Source organism: Vidua chalybeata, chromosome 1, assembly GCF_026979565.1.
Source record: "Vidua chalybeata isolate OUT-0048 chromosome 1, bVidCha1 merged haplotype, whole genome shotgun sequence".
In the NCBI taxonomy this organism is placed as follows: Eukaryota; Metazoa; Chordata; class Aves; order Passeriformes; family Viduidae; genus Vidua; species Vidua chalybeata.
In genome coordinates, this window is record NC_071530.1 from 91,835,834 (window position 1) to 91,859,857 (window position 24,024).

The following is a 24,024-nucleotide window of genomic DNA, read 5'->3' on the forward strand; positions in this document are numbered from 1 at the left end:
GTTGATACAATGCACTGTATCTTTGAGCCCCTTGAAATCTTAGTGAACATCTAATGTTGGTAAGTTGTTCCAGTTCATTCTAACATTTTCATATCATATTCTGCATATCACTTAGATTCCACACAGATTCTCTGAGTACCTCACAGAGGTACACATTCTGGAGTAGAGATTGCTTCACTTTCTTTTGCAGTTGAGCACAGTTATGAATAGCTGCTCTGCTCTGTTCTTATTTTCTGTCAAAAGGATACGGCAAAACTGTGGTAAGGAAGTAACAGAGTACATCAGGGTTAAAACTCCAGAAGAAATGGATTGGAATAGCTGGTATATTGCTGTATCTTTAGTGGAACTGATATTATGCTCCATGGAACTGAAAAAGCATGTACTGTCCAAGAGAGAGATTTAAGAGAAGTGTAAAACTGTAGACATGGAATTCAGTATGTTACTGTCAGTGCTACTGGCCTTTGGAATTTGTCTGTAGGCTAGCAGTGGTTTTGGGGAAGCTTCTTTTGTGGATTTCCTGGCTTGGAAGTCCTCAGATGGCTTCTTCAAATACATCAATAACAAAAGAAAAACTAAGGGTAATATGAACCTGTTGCTAAATGGAGGCGGGACCCTGGTAACAGAGGATGCAGAGAAGGCAGAGTTACTGAATGCCTTCTTTGCATTCACTGACAACCCCAGCCCTCAGGAATCTCTAACTCATGAGACCAGAGTAAAGGAATGTAAGACTTCTGCCTCGTCAAGGAAGACTGGACTAGAGAACATGTAGGCAAACTTGACATCCACAAGTCAGTGGGCCGTAATGGGATGTATCCATGACTGCTGAGAGAACTGGCAGACACCACAGTGAGGGTGCTCACAGGCATCTTTGAAAGATCAGTGTGATTGGGAGAGGTGCCTGAGGACTGAAGAAATCAAGTGTCACTCCAGTCTACAAAATGGGTAAGAAAGAGGAGCCAGGGAACTACTGGCCAGTCATCCTCACCTTAATCCTTGGAAAGATGATGGATCGCCTCATTCTGGAAGCAGTCTCCATCCACATGGATGACAAGAAGGGGTTCAGGAGTAGTCAGCATGGACGCACTAAAAGTAAATCAAGCACAACCAACCTTATTGACTTCCATGTTGAAACAACTTCCTGAATGGATGAGGGGAGAGCAGCGGATCTTTTCTACCTCAACTTCAGCAAGACTTTGGACACTGTTTCTTGTAACATACTCATAGGCCAACTCGGGAAGTGTGGACTGGATGAGTGGACAGTGAGGTGGTCTGAGAACTGACTGAACGGCAGATCCCAGAGGGTTTGTAATCAGTGGTACAGGGTCTAGTGGGAGACCTGTCACAAGTGGTGTCCCCCAAGTTCAATATTGAGCCCAGTATTGTTTAAATTGTTCATTAATGACCTGGCTGAAGGGGCAGGTGCCTCCTCAGCAAGTTCACTGATGAGACAGAGCTGGGAGGAGTGGCTGATATGCCAGAGGGCTGTGCAGCCCTTCAGAAGGACCTTGACAAGTTGGAGAGATTGGAAGAGAGGAACCTTCTGAAATTCAGTTGACTTTTTCTAACAGCTTTAAAGCAGACAGTCCTATATTAAAAGCACGGTTAGGCTTCTTATTTATTTATCACTAGCTCTTTATTCTTGGAAGTCTACAAAAATGGGGGGAAGAACCCACCACATTTTTCCTGTTTTTTCTTCCTCTGCATCATGCATCAGTCTTGTATATAAGTTAATGTTTGAATGTCTGTAGCCATAGTATTGTATTGCAGTACAGGCTCATTACATACCTACTTTTGAACTTGTTAATCAAATGCATTCTCTTTCTCAATTAGAGTCTAAATAGAAGTGTCTCATACTCTCTGGACGATATTTGTAATCTTAAGGAATATGTGTAGTCTCATTCCCTTCCTGAACTGCAGCCTTCAGTCCAAACTCAGATTCACTTTGACTTATTTGCATTTCCCATACAGCAGATGCACTGACAGATTTGTTCCAGCAAATCCCTTTGCTGCCTTGTTTCACTGGGCATTTTTTGGTACCTCTAGGTCTGTCTCTTTCATATGTCTAAGGTGCTGAAGGGTTCTTACATTGTTGGCTGGTGCCAGAGCTTGTGCATTGCCCCTTATGGCTCTTTTTGGAGGATGAGAAAATTCTTTTTTGGAAAAAGTAGGATGATCCATATTTGTCTTTAGCTCATTGCATCTGAGGAAAAAAAAAAAAGATCTGCATGCTCTCCTTTTAAACTGCTTCTTGGGACCATATCTTTGGTTTTCTGTACATTAAAAATTCTGGTAACTTGAAAGCTTTGAGAAACCGTTTCTCCTCTTTTCCAGAATTTTCTGTCTTATGAATTAATTTGGTACTCACTTTAGGCTTGAAACTTGGCACTACTGTTGAGTAATAAAATTACGTATTGTGGTGTAAAGGCTTGTGTTGCAACTTGTATGGAGGGAGGCAAACCTCCTGCTAAAGTCAGAAGAGTTTACATCCTGTACAGCAGAGAAACTCTGCCGTGGATCATATGCTGTAACTGCTGTGGGTCCGGAAGCATATGGTGCTGCCTGGGTATAGAGTTGCACCTCCATAGTTCCAATTAGTCACTAACTCCGTGACTCTTCTCCCTGCGGTTCCATAGGTATTGCGGGTTAACTTGTGAGCTTCTGGTTTGTGTTAAGCATCTTGCGCTCCGTGCAAATTCTTTTTCTGGCAGAAGCTCAGCTGTTACTCAGCCTACACTTGGTGCTCTGTGCCCCTAAAGGAGCCTGATTGTTTCACTTCGATTTATGCAGGAGAGTTAATCTTAGGAGATTGACATCTGGATGTAGAAAAGGTGATTATTTCAAGGTATCAGCTGTATTTCTTGGCTGATCTGGTTGCAGGTTTCCTTTTAATGAGACTAGTTTTTAATTGACAGCTTTTAGTCTTTGAAGCTAGGTCATTGTGAAACATTGAAAGAGAAATAGGTTATCGTATACAGTTGTGGTTTATAAGGTATGCTGGGGAGCCCAGGAGTACCTTAGAATAAGTTTAAAAGATAAATTATTTTATTGCATTAATAAATAATGATGTTACTATCACTAATTATATTCTGCTTTACAAGGAAAATTGCACTTCAGCATTTTATCACGTGAGCAATGGCACTATGATGAAACAGCTGTGGTTTCAGGCTTTTTTTTCCTGTGAACCTTTGGATAGTAAAATTGGCTTTGAGTTAAGCTTGGCTACTGCTTTATAATGTTCAATACCTTAGTCTTTGACGTGATAAATGAGTCAGACTAACATTTCAAGTGGCTGAAGGAAGATACTTTTTACTGACGTAGCTGAAAATCAATTGCTCTTTTTCAATGGTATCATATCCTTCATATTTTTGTGATCTGATTAATGACTTCTCTGCAGATTAAACAAATTTTTGTAGTTCTCCAGTAGAATGAGCATTAAATCAAAACTGCCTCTCTATGATCCTGCACAAGAAGAATTAGAGCAGCTTTTTTGCTATTCAGCATTGTTAACAGATGGTTTTCGACAGATTAGGTAGGGAAATCCCCAAAGGACGATTTATGAATTAATGATTGCAAACAACTGCGATTATAGTTTAGTAAAACTGTTGTGTGGTAATATGAGCCTGTGGATTTCTGCATGGATTTATTTTATGTTTCTTAATTCATTAGAAAAGTATAACCCTTGCTAGATAGAACCTTAAAATCTGTTTTTCACTTATTGAGCTATTCTGCATCTAATTAATAGCCTTGTTTAAAGCTAATGGGGTAAATGAGAGGTGATATAGACTCTAGAGCCAAGTTATAACTGTTACTCTACTTTGGATTCTGAATTGGATTATTTCTTAGTTGTATGCCTAAAATGAATTCTCAAATGGTAAGATAACTCCTAAGCACAAATCGTAAAAGTATTTATATGAGCAAATCCCAAAGTTCTTTCTGATGTGCATAAACAAATAAAAAAATTATTTTGTCTTACAGAAACATGTTTTTATTAAATAGAATGAATGTAACCATTTAGAACCACACAAATCCTATTGTTCAAATAATAAAGCAAAGTTGTTCTTTAGTAACGTAATCTTTTCAGCATGTGAGGGTTATGATTGTTTGTTTGTTTATTCACAGGCATGAAGAATGTTTACAAGTAGGAGGTAATATAGTCCAATGTTGCAAGCACTTAACATGTAGGAGTTAGACCAGTGCATGGAGCATTCCCTTTTAATTACCAAAGATTCTATATTGTATCTCTATGTTTCATTTAAATATTCTTAAACTTTCCAACTGAATGAGTCTTTATTGCCTTGGAGCTCTTAAATGAAGCATCAAAAGAACATACAGGCACTTTAGCATAAATAAGCTGATAGTTCCTGGACTGTATGAAGTTTTTGTTTTGCACTCCTGTAGGTGGATAGTAGTTGGATTTGTATAGCTTTTTCCGGAGCATACTGTACTTCTCAGTTAATCCCTAGAGCAAGTTTGTGCTTTTCAAAATGGAGTACCAGGTGTTGTTCTGTGCTGAAGTGGGAGGCCAAAATGCTGCTAGGGAAGCCTTCTCTGAAAGAGGCTGCAGGAACTCTTCTGTGGGGAAGATGCAGTGTAAGAAGGATTGAATAGCTGGCATTCATGGCAGGGAAGCCATCTGCTTATGTACCAACAAGGAACATTTTCTACTTCTTCAGGAGTCAATCAGTTTGAATAGAAAGAATTCTCAGTTGCAGGTGAGATAAGTGTGTTGTCCCTGCTACATCCTTTATTACCATGTCTGAGTTTTTAGTTCCACAACAGTGGTGGGTTTTTTTGAAAAACCAGCTCAGAGCTGGCTCAGGCATTGTTCACAGAAGCAGTACAAGGTTAAGTACATTAACAACAGAATGTTAGGGGAAAAAGCCAGAATTGCAGTTTGCCAGTCTCTGGTTTTGAGGTTACCTGATTATGTTAGTAAATAGAGTTATTTCTGAGACTTGCATCTCTCTGGTGCTGAAAACATGTCTGCATCTGTTTTGACCGCATCTGAAAGTACACTTTAAACAATGAACTTCCTTCTGAGTTGGATTTTCTTAGGCTTAATCCTGCCCAGGCTTTCTAAGTGTGGAATGAAAAGCAGGAATTGCTTTGTTTGTAAAATCTAGCTGTTTGGGTAAGAAGATACTGAAGGGCAACAGGAGGGGAGGAAAATGTACTGCCTGGTATGCCTTGAAACCCAATTGTTTGGTCTACTAGACTGTACTCACCTTTTCTAGTAAGGTATTTCAAACTTCAAGACAGCAGTTGAGTTAGAAAGCCAGTTTTACTTCTGAACACATTTTGTAATGGTGAATGCATATTTTATAATGTCCAGTGTGCTTGTTGATGCACATATTCTATTATCAGAAGAAGTTTAGTTGGACCTTGTTTGAAAAACTATCTTTGCCAACTCACGTCAAATTTTTCAAAGGTACAAATTTTGGTGAACTTGCATACATGTCTTTAAAAAGAGAAGAAAGGTTAAATTTGAATTGTCTGAAAATGATCTTTTTTCATGGTCACTCATTGCTGTAGAAATTCTGAAGACGCCTGTTTTGGGTGAATGGTGGGGCAGTCCTCTGAGTTGCACACCATGTGGGAATAAGAGTAAACAAGGTACCTTTGATCATTGGTTAAGCTTCACTAAGGATTTTCCAGTGATTGATCTCCTCTTCCATATGTGGAAAAAAAAAAGAATAGCAGCAATGCAGGTTGGTTTTTGTCTACTTCTCTGCTTCACCTCTGCAGATAAGCGGGGATCCCTGGTTTTCAGGAGTCTGTGAAACGAGAACATTAAAAAAAAGCATATTTCTCTTCTACTGTAGGGTACTTTAATAACATCATTAATTCAATCCTCCACATAATATCAAAAATCGACAGGCTGCAAAAATAGTGAACTGTGTTCATTCCTTTTCACAGTTAAAAAAAAAATGGAAATAATTTAATCCCATAGGGGAAAAAAAAAAGTCCTGAAGTTTTCAGAATTCTTGTTGCTTTGAAAAAAAAAAAAAACAAAAAACAAAACACTAAACAAAGAAAATCTACCAGGCAAATCCCCAAACCCAAAATAACCCACACTGGAGGAAATAAATTAGTGTCATCAAATTGCTGCACTGCATTTGAACAAGTTCATCTATATCACATCTTAGCTAATAATTTTCTCAATGCTATTTGGTTTGGAACTTGAAATTTAAAAGTTCCTTGGTGTTAAAGGAATGCATTCAGCACAAAGAAAGGGTATTCACTGCTATAGTACCGTCTTGTTCTGAGTTGAATCCTTTCTTTTGATCTCTTAAGAATTCCAAGAATGCCTAACAAGTACGTAGCAATGGTACTAATACTCTGAAGTGCCTATTTGAATTTGAAGTTGTGTACTCTTCTATTTCCTGGTGAACTTTACAAAGAGTAGATTTTAAGTGTTGATGTGAAGGAGGTGAAGAGGACTGTTTTCATCTCTTCTAGATAATCTTTCTATCTGGTGAAGGTATTGTGCTTGTGAGAAGTGTACAATTAGGTATTGTGGTGTTTTAAAATTTAATGTACAGTTTGCAATTAGCCAGCTGGAAATCTGGTTACAAGTGCATTATAGCTCGTGTTGTGTTTGCTTGTTTAACTCTCATGATCTTTTCTAGGCAAACATGTGGAGGACTGTGGGATATAAGATATTAGGTGAGGTACCCCAGTGATCTGAGCTGGTAAGGCTGTTGTTGTGGTGCTTGGCAACTCCTACTTGTCCCTGCAGGTCATGGATTTTTCTTCCTTCCTTTTCCAAGGTGGCTTACCAGCTTGTTAGACACTGCATGTGAAAGATTGCCTGAGGCTCTGCTAAGCGTGTTAGCATTTGCCCACAGATAAGTAAACCAGCCTACAGGTTGTTACAGTTTATTTAATTTGCTTCCCTGAAGTTTTTTATAAAAGATGTATATAAAACCAATGAGAATACACTTTTAAAAAGCCTCCAGGTAAAGGTACAATGCCACAAGTCTAAGTACTCAGCAGTCTTGGATGTGCAGTGCATTTGTACTGCTCTTCTAGACACCAGTCCAGAGGGACTGTGAGGAAAATTCATAGAGGATAGCTGGATTACATCACTTCATGGAGGCTGTCTCAAACGTGTTGACTTAGCATCCTGAATGATGTGTGACTTCTGCAAGAAGAGCTGATTGTCCCTTTGCATAATAACATGTAGAAGAAACGGTTCTGGTTCAATAGTCTATAAAGCAGGGGCAAATGTCTGAGATAATGTTTTCAGCATTAAAAAATATGGGTTCTTACAGCTAACTAGAGCATTAGTAGTTAGCAACCTTTGAAAACTTCTAAAATTGAGTTTCTGCAAAGTTTATTTGTTGAATTTTTCTACAAAATTAAATATGAATAGGAAGATAGGAATTTCTGATTCCAAAAATCCACACACCAGCTGAACTTCTAAAAAATATTTTAGTGCTTGAAATTGTACAAAAAGCTTAAGATTTCCATTAGTGCCTGGACAGGCATCTAATCTTAACAGACTTCTGTTTTCTAGGACAGGTAAGCAGGTAGTCCTTGTTCATTTCCTAAGATCCCTGAGTCTCATCTTGTGATGAGAAGTCTGTGTGGCAGTTCTGCTTGTAGCCCTTATGGACAGGATGTCAAATGCCAGCTGCTGCCTCTCCGCTCTGTCTGACGCATGGTTGTATTCTGTAGTGGGTGTGGGTGTTGGAACAACGTGCGCTGCTGTCTGGCTAAATGAGTCTTCAGAAGACCTGATCCTGCTCAAGGAGTATGTAAGACCTAATGAGAGACAGTACTTAAAATGTAATATTAGAAGTTCCTCTCTTTCTCCAAACTCAAGATGAGCTAATGAAAGTACAAAATGAAAGTACAAGCAGTGTGAGATAGGCCTTTTTGACCAAGATTTCTATGTGTTGTATTGAATGCAACTAAATTTACCTTACAGCACTCTTCTTGTAGGAGTTTGTAACTTCTTTCCCAGTATGTAGTGGTATTACATTTTCTTAGCAAAGACTATTCATTCCTGGTATTACTTTTTTTTTTTTTTAAAGAAGGAAATTTTCTACCATTATAAAGTTAATGGAAGGTAGAAAGCAGAAAATACACAAAATGGAAGAGGAGCTGTTATTGTAAGGCAGCTAATCCTCATTGTATAGAGATAACATCTTGAATTTTTTCTAGCAGGAAAGCTGATCAATATAGAATTAAAGAATCAATGGCCTGGATTGGAAGGGACCTTAAAGGTCATCTAGTTCCAATCCCCCCTGCCAAAGGCAGGGACATGTTCCAATAGGTAGGTTGTTCAGGGTCCCATCTAGCCTGGCCTCAAACACTTCCAGGGATAGGGCATCCCCTTCTCTGGGCGACCTGTTCCTCTCACCATGCTGAGAGTAAAGATCTTTTTTCCTAGTATCTAATCTAAACAGATTTTCTTTCAGTTTGAAGCCATTCCCCATGTGCTGTCCTTGTAACAGACCCTCTCCATCACTACATGCCCTTGTAATAGACCCTCTCCATCTTTCCTGTAGGATCTTGTCACATACACTGGAAGGCTGCAGTGAGGTCACTCAAAGCCTTCACTTTTCCAGGGTGAATAGGAGTGTGTTGGGTTTGTGTGGCAAGGTTTTGGTACTGGGGAGGCTACAGGGGTGGCGTCTGTGAGAAGCTGCCAGAAGCTTCCCCCATGTCTGGCAGGGCCAGTGTCAGATGGCTCTAAGATAGACCCACTGGCCAAGGCCAAGTCAGTCAGGGACGGTGGTAACACCTCTGGAATAATGTGTTTAAGAGCAGGGAAAAGGTATTGTGCAGAAGTAATTGCAGCCAGAGAAGAGAGAAGTGATAATATGAGACAAACAATTCTGCAGACTCCAAAGTTGGTGCTCCAGTTGCAGGACTAGAGATTCCCTTGCAGCCTGTGGTGCAGACCATGGTGAGGCAGTTGTCCCCCTGCAGCCCATGCAGGTTCACAGGGATGCAGAGATCCATGCTGGAGCAGGTAGATACCTGAAGGAATCTGTGACCCTTTGGGAAGCCTGTGCTGGAGTGGCTCCTTGCTGGACCTCTGGCCTTGTGGAGGTGAGCTGATGTTGGAGCAGGTTTCCTGACAGGACTTGTGATCCCAAGGAGCACTCATGCTGGAGCAACCTGTTCCTGAAAGACTGGAGCTGTGGGTGGGACCCATGCTGGAGCAGTTTGTGAAGAACTGCAGCCCATGAGGGAAGGATGTGTGTGAGAAGTTCATGGAGGACTGTCTTCTATGGGAGAGACCTCATGTTGGAGCAGGGGAAGGAAACCTCTTGCTGAGGAGGAAGCAACAGAAACAGCATGTGAGGAACTTATCACAGCCACCATTCTCTGTCTCCTTGTGCTGCTGGGGGAAAGGAGATAGAGAATAAGGAATAAAGGCCAGGAGGGAGGGAGAGAGCGAAGGTATTATTAAGGTGTGTTTTGCTTCTCACAATCCTACTCTGATTTGGTTGGTCATAAATTAATTTAATTTCCCCAAGTAGAGGCTATTTAGGCTGTGACGGTAACTGGTGAGTGATCTCTCCCTTCCTTATCTCAGCCCACAAGCCTTTTATTATATTTTCTCTCCCTTTTCCTGCTGAGGAGGGGAATGATAGAGTGGCTTTGGTGAGCACCTGGCATCCAGACAGGGTCAACCCACCACACAAGAGGCAGTAACAAATATTACTCTTGAGAGTCTAAATCATCCTGTGTACAATGTGGGTACTTTCCTAAGGAGAGAGGTGGGCAGGATATCTTCCAAACATGACTTGCCAGTTTAACTCTTGTGTTTGTAGCAGGGGCTGTGAAATAGCTGTTTCCTCTGGTTTTATTTATAGATGTCTATAAATACTTCCTGAAACCTAGTCTCTTTAAGGATCACTTAATTCTGTCATGCAAGACTTAATTACACTGACAATAAATAGACATTAGACTATTTTTAGCTAAGTGTGCTGTCATGATGCTTCCTGAGCATGAAGCATATAATGACTTAAATGTCAGTATCTGAAGGTCCTCAAAAAGATCTGAAAACAGCTGCTCAAAAATTGCCAGAACTGAGCTTGTTTCCTTAAATATGAAGTACATCTTGATACATTATGGCTATATCTCTTAGTTTTGGTAAAATTTTTGAGAAAAGGCCATTATTTTTTTTGTGGCTTCTCATAACAAGTGACAAAAGAATGTAGCTGACAGATTCTTGAGACACTCCTTAAACTGATTGTCTCAAAACTCAGATAAACATTCCATGGAAATATTGTGAGAGCTCACATTAAACAGAGGGTGAGTACCATCAAAAGGACTGTTTCCTTTCTAGGACCTGATCAGTAAATCCTTAAGTAAACAGTATGTAACGTATTGCTCTTGTTCAAAGAGACTTGCAGGTAATCTTTTCAGCTGCTCACTCCTGTCCAAACATCACAGATGTTGGTGACTGGGAAATACATGACCAGAATATAACAGATTAAATATTTGGGAGGTGTTAAGCTTGAAGGAGGCCTTAGATGTTCTAGGACTTGCAGGTGTTTCCTTCATTAAAAAAAAAAATTAAAACACAGGAATAGGTTTAGTGTGGTTCCAACTGGGTGGACTGCAAGGGAAAAGCAATTTTAATCTGAAGTGTCTTAAATGTGGCAAGTTTTACTAGTTCAGTTTTTTATAGGCTCTTAGGGTTTCTTTGGTTGGTTGTTGCAGAGAAAATTTCTTGTTAAGTTTCGTCTGGGTCTTTCCTTTTCTCCATCTAACTTGTCCAGTTTTTTAGCTTTGTTTTAAACATTGCTTAAAAGTAAGGAGCAAACCCTTTGCTTATTCTTTATTTTAGAAGTCTTTCTTATTGGCCTGTTAATGCTGCCTGCTATATTTATGTTCTGAGGCAATTATTATTGAGTGCTGGAATAGTTAAATAATCTTTGCACTGCTTATTAGCATCAGTTTCCTTCAGTTTGTCATTTAACGTACTAGTGAAATTCCTCTCCTTGCTAAGTTAAGATCTTGTTCTTTTTTTAACCCTGTTAATTACAAGCTTAATTAAGTCTTGAAAAGAATCCTAAACTGCAGTTGCCATTACCTCTGCTTTTTCAAAACTTCACTTGACATGGAGGATGTACCTGTCACTCTTAACACACTATGAGGGAATGAGAATGCATAATTCTGAAAAATCTTTCTCATTGTTCATAGAGCAGTGTTTTCTGCAGGTGGCAGGTTATGAGAAGTCCATCTTGTATCTGAACAGCTTTCCTCATGCCTTTGACATTATTACATTTGGTTTATGTGTAACTCATGTTTCTTGAACCAAACCCAACCCTTTTTTCTTTAACTGATCAATATTTCATATCTTTATCTTTCTTTTATCTTGACCTACCTACTTCTATTTCAGGGCTGTTTGCTACTTAGTTTTTTATAGGAAACATCTTATCAAATCTGATATCAGTATAGGCTGTATTTGCTACATAACATTGATCACACTCAAAAGAGGTGTTACATGAAGCCATTTGCTGTGATGTTTCAAACTTGTTGACCAACTTCTGTTTTGGTTCTCTCACGATGGTTGTTTTTAACTGCCAATCCATACAGTGTTTTGACTTGCCTGAAAAAGTATGGAGCACAACCAACTTTCCTCCATTCCAATGTTAAAGATAGTTACTATACTGGCCCTAAGTTAGCCAGTCTGAGAAGAAATTATATTACCCAGCTAAGAGTTCATTATTCCAGGAGGTATTTTCAAAGCCTCTGCTGCTGTGTATAACCATAGGTTGAGTTTAATCTTCATATACGAGCCACTCAAGTGGGTGTCTAGAGTAGGTCATAGAATCAGATAATGGTTTGGGTTAAAAGGACCGTGCAAGACCATCTAGTTCTACCCTCCTGCCATAGGCAGGGATACCTTCCACTACACCAGATTGCTCAAACTACCCCAGGTTGTTCAAACTACCTGGCCTTGAACTCTTAAAATGATGGGACTTCCAGAGCTCAGGGAAATTGTTCCAGTGCCTCATCACCTTCATGGTAAAAAATTCCATTCCTAAGTCAAATCAAAATCTACCCTCTTTCAGTTTAGAAATGTCGACCCCTCTACCTCACTACAGGCCTTGGTTAAAAGTCTTTCCTAATCTTCTAAGCCACCTTTATATGTCAAAAGGCTGCTCTAAGGTCTCTCTGGAGCCTTCTGCATGCTGAACCACCCCAGCTCTCTCTGCCTGTCTTCACCCATTGACAGAGGGTGCTCCATCCCTCTGACCATCTTCACAGCCATCCTCTGAGTTGTCTTCAACAGGTCCATGTCCTTCTTCTGTTGGGGAGCCCAGATCTGTACAACCCTCTCCAGGTGGGGCCTCACCAGAGCAAAGTAGAGGGGCAAAATCCCCTCCCTCAGCCTGCTGGCCATGCTGCTTTTGATGCAGCCCAGGGTACAAGCACATTGTTGACTCATGTCCAATTTTTCTTGCACCAGTACCCCCAAGTCATTTTCTGTTGGGCTGTTCCCAATCCATTCATCCCCTAGCCTGCATTGGTACTGGGGATTGTCCCAGCCCCAGTGTAAGACCTTGTGTTTAGCCTTGTTGAACTTCATAAGGTTAAGATGGCACTAGTGATAAGACCTGTCAGAACAGCTGCTTATTCTTGCTTAACCTTGGCAGGGGGAATAGAGGGGTTGTTTTTTGCTGCAGAAACTATTATGCCCTCTGAAAAGAGTGCAAAAGAAATTATAGACAAGTAAAAGGCACTCGTGTTCCTGCGAGTGTTTTGTAAGACTTTAATAAAGGAATTTAAGCTGTGATATCTTCATAATTTTTATTATTTGCATACTTCTGCAATAACATGGGAATTAAAATAAATGCCCTTGATGATTTGTAAGAGACAGTGGGATTCCTTTCACTCTGCAGTGTTATTTGCATATGCATTTTTTTTCAGGGTTATGCAGAACATGTTTAAACTTCTACTGGTGTAAAATGTTGTGGGAGGTAAACTTGCAGCCAGTATGTAAACTTGTAGTTTGTTTTAGGCCAGTGTTATTTTATATATACTTCTGAGAAGTCAATAACTGTATGAATGTAATATTAATCCATTTAATATTATTGGGTTGCTGTTTATTTGGGTTGCTCTTTACTTAAAAAACAGCTGAAAAAACAAAGTTGAGTCCTTCTATCAGTTTGGTTTTCTTCAGCCTTTGGACTAATGCTCTCAGTTGGCTTGCTAGCCATGCCTATTCAAGAATTCACCAGTTGGCACTGTTAGATAAGCTGCTGACAGGTATTTTTTTTAATTCTGTATACCTGAAGTACCTACAATGCAAGAATTCAGGAGAGCTGTGTAGTGCAGTTGTTTATACCATGAATTTCATGTTGGTCTGAATTTCCATTGAAGTGGTGGTAATTGTGTGTTTGGAGGAATGTCATTCCTCATTTAAAATGAATTTGAAGATGTTCAGATGTTTCCTCAGTTTACTCTCTGTTAAGACTCTGTTTTCATCATAAGATGATCTTTTCACTGGAAAGGCATCCGAGGTTCATAGGCTTTGGAGTTGAAGTTTGGTGATCCAGGGGTCTCTTACAGGGATAGATTTGTTGTATGAACTATGGAAAGCGGCCTTGCTTTACACCTTATGGCTTAGATACAAATTGAATAAGTAGGGTGTATATAAGAAGGCAGTGGGCAGACAATGCATTTCTGTACTGATGTTTTGTACCAGAACAAAATATTCTTACATCTCATAGCAGTTCTTTCATAGGGCAGCACTGTTATCCAGTTTTTTGGCTTTTCTATTTTTCTTGTGTGTGCAAAGTGCTCTATGAAGTGTTGATATTTCCCGTTGCAAAGAGTTTAGTACTGGAAACTTGTCTAAACCAGCTCCTGGCATTCAAAACCAGCCTCAGCAAGGTGTTAAACAACACCACTCTTTTTTTCTCCTCCAGAAAGACAGCTCAGATATCTGAAGGGTAAACCTTGGGAATTGATTAAATCATGAAGCAGAACATTTCCTACATTGCTTCCTGCTATGTCCTTGAATTTGTAGTGAGCATTACAGGTACAGCTTGTATGCTGTCCCACCCCAGGCTTGACTGGTGAATGAGTGAATGATGATTTATGTCTTTTTGAGGAATGGCAAAGACATCTGTGATCAAGCTGATATAGCTGAGATGTTAGACACTTAAGTAATTAATGTAATTTTGAGATTCTCTAAACAGACATCTTTGAGCTCCTGGGGATGTGGCTTACAGTGGAGTTCTGTGGGCATTTTAAACTACACTCTTGCTGAAAGGAGCGCTTCTGCCCATCTTTCCTCAGGCTGGACTGTTTCCCTTTTGCCACCAAAAAATATTCATGAACCTATGCAGTGAACCAGACTGGGGACCTGATTATGGGGAAAACTGAAACAAGCATCACCTTCTCCACAACTGAGGTTTGACCCACATCAGATAAATTCATTGCAAATATGAGGTGACAAGGACAGGCAGGACTGTTTTTGTTGGGTTTTTATGCTGGTTTAGGGTGTTTCAAACTACAGAGTTTAATTTCTCTCCTGCGTCTCACTAGAAAAGAATTGTAGCAAAAAATGTAAAGCTCAGGTTTTTAATGAAGTTTATAGTTAGTTAATTGTGAGTTGCTTACTGTTCTCATGTTTACCTGATGCCTTGGTTCAGAAGCTGTTCCTGCAATCCTGCCTTTTTCCTCTGTGAGGGGAAAGGATCTCTTTGTTTCCTCATGTTTGGTGTTTTGGACAAATCTTCAGTCTCCTGCAGCCAGCATGCAGCTGATCACCAGTCCGTGTGATCCGAGAGGGAACATATAACACTTTGCAGTGGGCAGAAAAGCCAACTGGGGAGCTCAAAATAGGCAAGTCCTCACAAATCGTTTTACTGATTACTTGTATCAAAATAGCAACCTTTTTCTAAATTCTAGGAAACATGTGTAATTGAGGATGTTTAAGTTATGAGTATGGTGGATGTTTTACTGGGGGAAGGGCTATGTGTGTATTGTAAAAGGCTGTTGAGACCCGGGGCAGCTTATTTTAATACTGCATTTGGGACTGGAATAAAAGTAAAAGTCTCTCTCTTTTTATTTGAGATAAACTGAGCAGATGAGCAACCTTAATTGCACTTCAATTTTTCAATTTTTTTTTTTATTCACTGAGAAGTTAAATGATACCTCATGACACAGCACAAAACGAAGTTTTATTTGCAAAGTAGTGTAAAGATCTATTATTGAGTTCAATGCAAAACTTGCATTTAGTATTAAAGTTGAAATGTTCTAATAAATAATTATTCTTGTTTGCAGATAACTACTCTTATTAATCATAAGGATAAACCAAAGCGTTCAGACAAGACTCTGCAAGCAATCCAGCGAGTGGGCCAGGCCGTTAACCTGGCAGTCGGGAGATTTGTTACTGTGGGTGAAGCCATAGCCAATGAAAACCATGAACTGAAAGAGGAAATGAGTGTTGCTTGCATTGAGGCAAGGAGAGCAGGTATGTAGTTACTCATGAAATTGTACTTGTGCCATTTTTGGCACACTATTTTTAGTGTCAGGCATAATGTAAGGACTTTATTATTTAATTGCTTAACCTTCCTCTGCTGGCTCATTCAAGGCCTGATCTGTTACCTGATTTTGTCATTTACTTAAATGGCTGCCACCTTACGACTAGGGAATGGAATTGTGTGTTGGCTTTGATTTTTATAGGATCATTTGCCTCAAGGAATTACCTGACTGCTCTTTTTTTATGATGTTACTACAGACAAAGAGCAGAGTGTTGGGAATGCAACTTCAGAGTTTATTGCTGCCAAGTTAAAACAGTGGAGTATTTAAAGTTATTTGAGTGTTATGCTACTGAGGTCACTGCATTCCAAATCTCAGTGTCTGAATGAAGGTCAGTGTCAACCCATATTTCATCAGGACTCAGAAAGATGACTCACATCAGTCATCTGATGACTCCACTCACTAGAATGAAAATCATATTGTGCTTGCCTTTTTGCTGGATTCAAGTTTTTTTGCAAACTTGCTGTATGTAAGAATTGAATGTGAAGTGTGGATAATTGAGTTGCTGGCTGTCACTCTCCTTCCCCCAGAAGACTCTGTTTAGGCGAATAGGGGATTGCGTTCTCCGATGCTGTAAGAGAATGTCAGTGTCATGCTAAAAACTGCTTTCCTAGATACTAAATACTATTCCTTGCATAATATTTCAGTGGCCCTCAGTAAATGCATATTTCTAAATCTGCAATATAGGCTTTGATATGACATCTAGTAGAATGTTCCCTTTGTTGTTAGTGGGGTGACATTTTGTTTTTGCTTTCAAATACTTTTGGATTATGGGAAATTCTACTCGAAGCTTTTCCAATTTGAGCAGGTGGATGAACCTGCAAGTGTGATACACATTCTGCTTGCTGTGGTCTCAGGGTGACAGTCTTGAGCTTCTGTTGTGGGGACAAATAAATGACCCTTCAACAACCCTTCAACACTAATATCTTGATTACTGTAGGATGGAGCAATATTCTACTCCAAGATGTGGGTTACTGTACGTGAAACTGATCTGTTAAGTTAAAAAGGGGGCTCAGGTGGCTGTTTGTTTTTTATCTTTGGAATTACCTCAGAGTCCTGAAGAACTTGTCTTTGCTGACCTAACTGGTGTATGTCTTGTGATTAAATGAAAAAAGCTTAGAAAGTGGGCATGGTGCTGTAAGAAATCCTCTGAAAATCTCTCAACAATGAGTCACAATGTCTAGAAACACTCTGATGATGAATGATTGTTCTTGGGATTTGAAGGACTATTCTGGATTAACTTTAGATTGAAAATTCCTAGTCGCTCCAGTAACTTGGCTGCAAACAGAAATGTCCTAATTTAAAATCATTCCAATTATTATGTGAAGCATGTGTTTTCTCTTCAGAGATCCAAGTAAAATGCTGACAAGCCAAAACTGCCAAAGTTCATATCAATAATTTCAGCGGCTGGAAGAGCAGTGCAGTCTGAATCTCTGTTTCTTGACTTGCTAGTTAGGCTGTGGTTAAGTATTTTTTTCTCCCTATCACTGTATGCAGGAGGAGCTCAGAACCTAAAAATAGTCTGTGATACTTTATCCCAGCAAAAGACTATAGTTCTTTTGTATTGAAAGTTTTATTTCCTGTTATGCAGTAATAGCCTCAGTCTAGAGGAGTGAAGATATGGCCTATTTACATTTCTGTCAGCCTCACATTTACTTTGGCATGGCTCACTTGTTCATTGCATTTGAGATCTAACTTACGGCTTACATGGGAAATTCAGTATAGCAAACACGTTTGCTCCTGGTTATTTGTTTGATGGAGGGTTTTTTGTGCCAGTTGTATCTCTGTGGACAAAGTGTTGGACAAAGTAACATGGTCCTTTGAGCAGATAAATTCTTATGGATAAATGTCGTCTGAACTCAGTTTTTGAACATGGTAACTCAGGTGCCATTTTTAGTAACTTTGGTGTTCCCAAGCAAGCCAAAAAAATTACATGGACAATTATAGCCAAGAATATTGACCATATTAATAAACCCTATGTTCTGAGGGCATAGGCAGCAGAAAGCCTTTGGTTTTTAGGGCAGGGAATCTGGTAGAGCTGTTCATACTTCTTTTTAGCCAATAAATTAGATTGTGTCTTAGGAATGGAGATTTTGCAAGGCGTAAAAGATTTGAATACAAAAGGATTTAGAACATTAAGCATCTCAATTTCTGAGAAAAGTAGGGAGTCTTTAAATCAATTGCATATTCTGCAGAGTCTTTGAAGGATGACAGATGTTGTATCTGTTTCTTGAGAAGGGTATAATGAGTGATTTGAAGTGTTTCAGACTTGTTATGACTATTTCCTTATAATAAACCTTGTAATTTGATTGACTCAAAATAGAATCCTAAAACACTGCAGAGGGTCATGTAGCAGATTTTGGGTAACATTATTCTTGCACTGTGTCAATGTTTACCATGACAGTATAGTAGTGGAATGTAACTTACAGAAGCACATTTTAGATGCTCATCTGTGATTTTCTTTTTGTCTTCTTTTTCTCTCTAAAAATGAGAAAGACTGGCTAATTTAAAAGAGAAAGCACATGTCAGGAATAAGTGTCATAGCTTTTCCAGTATTCTCTGCCTGTTGACTACATAGCCCTAAAGGAAGACGTGGAGTAAAATAAAAGCAAAAAAAATAGCTCTCTCCTATTTTTGCTTTGGTTTTGGTACAGAGAGGGCTAAATTTAGAAGGCTGAAAAATTGAAATTTAAATGGATAAATGGAATCATAGAATAACTGAAGTTGTAAGCATAATTTTAACTCCCAAGAATGAAGATAATGTACACTTGTACATCTTGTATACTGCTCATTTCTTACTTCTTTCTTCTGCCCTTACTTAAGGGTGTTTGACCACCTCTGCTGTGCCGAAAGTATTTTCTTATATCTTATTCCATCACCTTACCTACTGGGATCAGTCTGTCTGTGTCTCTCCATACCTGCCCCCTAGGGGGACAAATGTAGAGCACAGAAAACTCTGCCACTGACTGTCTCTTCTTGGGGCAGAAAAAACTTCCCCCCTTCAAGCTCTCCCCTTATGTCACTTGCTCCACTGTGTCAGCTGAGGTGTTGAGGAGCCCGAAGTGAACATGGTACTCCAGATTTTGCCTCACAAGTGCCAGAAGGAAGGAAAGAATCATTTCTGCAGCCTTCCACATGCAGATGCCCATTATTGCTGACTCCTGTTCAACTCTTTGTCGGCCTCCCATGTCTTTCCCCATGAAGATTCCCTGTTGACATCTGATCTCAGCCTGTAGGGCTGAGTGGTTACCCTGGCCCAGATGTGGTATTTACTGCCCTTGGACTTCACAGATTTTCTGTCAGATCATTTTTTTTTCAGCCTCTTCCTCTGTCTAGCAGTTCTGCCCTCCACAGTATCAGACACTCACTCACTTTGATATTGTTCACACACTTGCTGAACATGCGGAGTCATCATCCAGGGAATAGTTTTGATGACTCCTGTCAGTCCCAGAGGTACACCACTGGAAGTTGACTGCCCAGTGAACTTTGTACCTGTTATCAACATCCCCAAGCCCAACAGTCAGGTTCATTTTCTACCCACCTTTTTGTTCACTTAGTCCATATGATGAAGTTATAAGGAAACTATGGGAGATCATGGCAGGAGCCATGCTGAAGCTGAGTTGCACAACATTCGTTACTTTCTCTTTTTAAAAACAGTGTCATCTCATCATAGAAGGCAGTCAGATCAATAAGGGACTATTCACCTTGGCAGGTCTGTGATGGCTCTTCTGGATTGCTTTGTTCTGCTTAATGTGGTAATGTTTTTCAAGATTATTTTAATGGCAATCCTGGATGCTGATGTGAGGCTGACTAGCCCACAATAACCTGTTTTTTTTTCTTGTAAACCTTCTTTGACATGGATGTGACAGTTGTCTTTCTATCCTTGGAAATATCACCCAATTGTCATAATCTCTCAGTCATAGTAGGAGAATTACAGTGACACTGAACTGTTTCTTTGACATGCTCAGATGTGTTTTATGGACTGGTGTACACCCAGCTGAGTATAGCTTCTCTAGCTCCATCTCTTTACCCTAACAGGTCTTGTTCCTCATAGCTTAGTCACAGGGGTTAATTCCTGTTCCTATAGTTGCAGATCTATAGGCAGAGAAGGAAGCCTTTCTTCTGTTACCAGAAGTCTTGAGTTTCTATGGCTATCTGGAGTTTTGACAGGCAGATGTTGCAGGTGTTTCAGTGTTCTCTGATAATTCTTTGTGTAACTAGCTGCTTCACCTACTACTTGATTCATCCTCAAGAAGGTGAATCCCATAGCATAAGAAATGGGATAGTGGTGTTCATCTTTTCTTGGTTACCAAAAGAACTTTGCATCTGTTTTAATTGTTCTCTGTGTGATGCTACAGCATTTTATGTTGTCACAGATAATGTGATGTCACAGAAATAGGTTAATCTGCTGACAAAGGTGAACAAGTAGAGACTGGTGTGAAGTGAAATGAATTGGACTGTGGAGAATGCAACTGTCAAATGACCTTCTTACTTGACTGGAGACTTGTCCTACAGCTTCACTGGCAGTACTTCTGGCTGCCCCTCACTCTTTGAACTGCAGCTGTACTTCTATAAGTCCTCTTGCTTCTATCCATTTCCAGGGCCTTCAGCTGTGGAACTCACTGTCTCAGACTGTACTATAGTACAGTATATTTGGGTGACTCTCTGATTATTTGGAGCATGCCTTTTGTGACCTGGCCTGGTCCCAGCAAATGTACTGGAAGTTCCTTTCCATAATGCAATACTATTTTGGCAGCTTAAGAACCCAAGGGATCACGAGTATCAGAGGAGAGAAGCACTATGAAATGTGGAGCTCTGTGGTTTGAAGGACTATCAGGCCTTCCTTGTTCTGTAGTGTGTGGTATTTCTGGAGTACCAGGACTTCTTCAAAGGGGAGCACTAACTTTATCAGGCTTTTGGAGTATTTTGCCTGCTTAGGTGAAATACCTTTGTTGAGGTTTTGCAAATGAGTCATAGGGAATTTGATCAAATCTCCTAGATTTTATCTTTAAGGATGATCTATAGGTCAGTTGTAGGTTGATATCTTGTCTTGCATGCTAACAAAAATCATGTCTCAGAACTTGCTTGAGCTCAGTCTCCCAGCAGCCCTTCTCTGGTTACAGATTGCTCTGTCTTTCCTGTATGACACTACTATCTAGGGTACTCCAGAAGATTCAATTGGATATGGTCTGTGTTTCTTTCTCAGATAAGGAAATCCACTAGCTGCAGTGGATGTAGAGTTTTTACCTGCATAAAAAATAAAAGTGGTCAATTAAGCCTTTTAAACTATCTAGTTAACTAAATCCAAGTTGAATAAAAAGAAGGTGATGAACCAAAAATCAGTGCTTCCTTGCCTTTTTTTTCCTCTCCTGTCTCTGACAGTGTCCTGCTTAGTGGCCCTTCTTTGAATGTAAAGTGCAGTAGTCTCACTATAATGCTTCAGTCCTCCAAGTTGTGAAGTTACTGTTTGGAATCTCTTTATTATTCATGCCTGGAGACTTCTACAGGAATAGGAAACCTATAAATAATGGGAATGCTAGTTGAAATTTGGAAAGTGGAGGGGAGTTTATCGTTCTTTCTTCCTTGCTGCATCCCACTATTTCAGTGGATTGATGCTGCAAGTGTGGATACTGGTGTGACTTTGGCTACTAAAATCAGAAAAATACATCCCATTAATGTTTTCTCCCTCCACACTCCCTAATGCTGCCCATCACTCCCCCCTCAAATAGCTGTAGATTACTGTAAGAAAATTAGTGTATGTTACAGATGGAAGAATAAGGTAGTAGTGAATAGTAATCCACATTTAAATATGGAGAGGGTGCCACCAGCAGTCAGTCAAAGGAAGTAAAGTGAAATAAAAAGTGTTGTAGATAGCTCTGAAATTGTCTTATCCCTCAAAGGTAAAAGTTAAGAATGCTTAATAGCCCAGTATCTTTCTTCTAAGTATGGAAAATCACTTTATTTGTTTTTTTCCTTCTAGGTGAAACAATTGCACAGCTTACAGATGTGGCAAGCTTGGATCATCCAGAATCTGATAGCCACATAACAATCTTTACAGACAAAACGGGTGTGGTAAAAGCTGCAAGGTTATTGCTTTCTTCTGTCACAAAGGTGCTGGTGTTAGCAGACAGAATTGTTATTAAGCAAATTATAACTTCCAGGAACAAGGTATTGTAGCTTCGTTTCTGTTCTGTTCAAGTGATACCTGTAGTCAGTGCAAAAGAGTGGTAGTAGTAAATGTGATATTGTCTATATCTCTGGAGGAATTATAAAATAAAGAGATAAAAATGAATGTCTTGCACATGTTTACTTACCAGGTATCCAAAAGGGGATGGCTCTTAAGTCAGTAGGATTAAAATAACAATTTTCAGTGATTCTGCATTTTATGTCACTCACATTGCTTTATTCACTCATTATGTTGGAGAAGATGCTGTGTTACTGCTTATTTAATTTTAAATTTGCTGTGAGGTGAAAAGTGTGTCGATTGATTAAAATGGTCAATAAATCTTCTACTTGCTAATGACAGGATGTTTGTACTGTCAGGGTCAAGAGAAGGAGAGCATTATGGCATCTAGGCAAAAAGCTGTGCGGAATGCACATTAAAAAAGTCTGTGCCAGTGAAGTGAGGTTTACAGATTAAAAGGTTTCTGTGCAGTTTAACTTAGGTCTTGAAACTTAGGATGAAACTACTTGGTTGGTTTAAAGAATCTGTGAAGGCCTATTTAACCTCAAATATAATCTATTCCATGCAGTGCAGACTTCACTGTCTGCCTGTAGGATATTCTTCCATTTTCTTCTTCACAATGTGCTAAAACAAAAACAGAAAAATCCTATGTTTGAAAAATGAGAACCTGATACTGCCTGGGGGTTTCCATTAATTTTGAGCTTGTAATCCAGAGCAGTGTCCCTCTTTCCACTTTTGACTCCTTATGCTGTCTCTATTCTATTCCTTTGTCCCAGTTTACTTTCCAGACCCACTGGACTCTATTTTTCAGCACCTAGATCCAAGACACTTAGTTCAGTCAGGATTCAAAACCAGTGAAATTACCTGCTTCTCTCTGGCTTTAGACTTGGCTGCACTGATCTGCTGTCTTTGTGCTCATTTCTTCTCCCAGCAGTTGATTCAGTTGGCAGCAGTGTTACCAATATCAGTTTGCTGAAGTTCCTTGCAGCGTTGGTCTTTTTTTGCACTGAAGACCAGAATGGTGCATTTAATACCTTTTGCTGCTTTTCTGCTGTCATCTGCAGCCATGCAGTAATCCAAATTAATTTACCTTTCCAAAAGTGGCAGGTTTAGGATATGGGGCAACTGTGCAAATGCACATATCATGAAAAGATAAGGAGGGATATATCCTTTCAGGAGCAGGCTAGGTTTCTGGTAATTTTAAATCTATATGAAAATATTGTCATATACACACCAATGTGAATATAGTAAGCGCAGGAGCAGCATTTAATTTTGAAAGCAATTCAAGCAATCTCATAGTCCAAAGTAAGTGTATCTGACTCTGACTGCCATAGGCACGGAATTGTAAAATATCCTGAGTTGAAGGGACCCAAGTCCAACTCCTGGCCCTGCACAGGACACCCCATGAATAACACCATGTGCCCAAGAGCACTGTCCAAATGCTTCTTGAACTCTATCAGGCTTGGTGCTGTGACCACTTCCCTGAGTAGTCTGTTCCAGTACCCAACCACCCTCTGAGTGAAGAACCTTTTCCTGATATCCAACCTAAACTTCTCCAGAAAAAACTTCAAGCCATTCCCTCGAGTCCTGTCACTGGTCACCACAGAGAAGAGATCAGTGTCTGCCCCTTCTCTTCCCCTCACAAGGAAGTTGTAACTGCATTGAGGTCTCCCCTCAGTCCCTTCCTTTCCAGGCTGAACAGACCAAGTGACCTCAGCAGCTGTTCATACGGGTTCCACTCAAGGCCCTTCACCATCTTCATAGTCCTCCTTTGGACACTCTAATGGCTTAATTTCCCTATATTTTGGTACCAAAAACTGTCCCCAGCACTCGAGGTGAGGCTACCCCAGTGCAGAGCAGAGCAGGACAATCCCCTCCCTTGTCCGGCTGTCAGTGCTGTGCCTGATGCACCCCAGGACACAGCTAGTCTTTGTGATCTCCTGGGTTTTACTGCATTCTCCTTTCTGTGCATAGTGCACGTCTGGGAAAGTCTGCTTTTTTCTGTGATACCAGTAGAGCAACTCGCATCTCCAGGACCAGATTAAATAAATGGTGTTTTATATAGGCCTAATATTTTTATATGCCCTAGTTTTTATTGTAAGTACACTCCTGAAAAGTGTGTAGAGACACTGCTATGATGGATAGCAAAGAGGTTCTTGCTGTAGAAGACTTCGAGGTAGAGGGATAATGTGGGCAGGGATTTAAGAAGTGCACACAAATACTCTGAGACAGTGTAGTATAATATGGCAAAGAGGATGGAAAGGTAGGAAGAGGATCATTAGTGCTGCCAACTGGAGAAGATTCTGGCTTCTTGA

The 24,024-nt window shown here is 39.9% G+C and overlaps 1 protein-coding gene across 1 annotated transcript in view; it reads left to right on the forward strand.

Moving 5' to 3' along the window:
- CTNNAL1 (catenin alpha like 1) overlaps positions 1-24,024 on the forward strand; it is a 57,312-nt gene that overhangs the window by 5,940 nt on the left and 27,348 nt on the right. The window contains exons 2-3 of the mRNA XM_053958979.1: positions 15,268-15,457; positions 21,506-21,693. Of these exons, the coding sequence (XP_053814954.1) occupies positions 15,268-15,457; positions 21,506-21,693 (378 nt within the window). The remainder of the gene's footprint in view (positions 1-15,267; positions 15,458-21,505; positions 21,694-24,024) is intronic.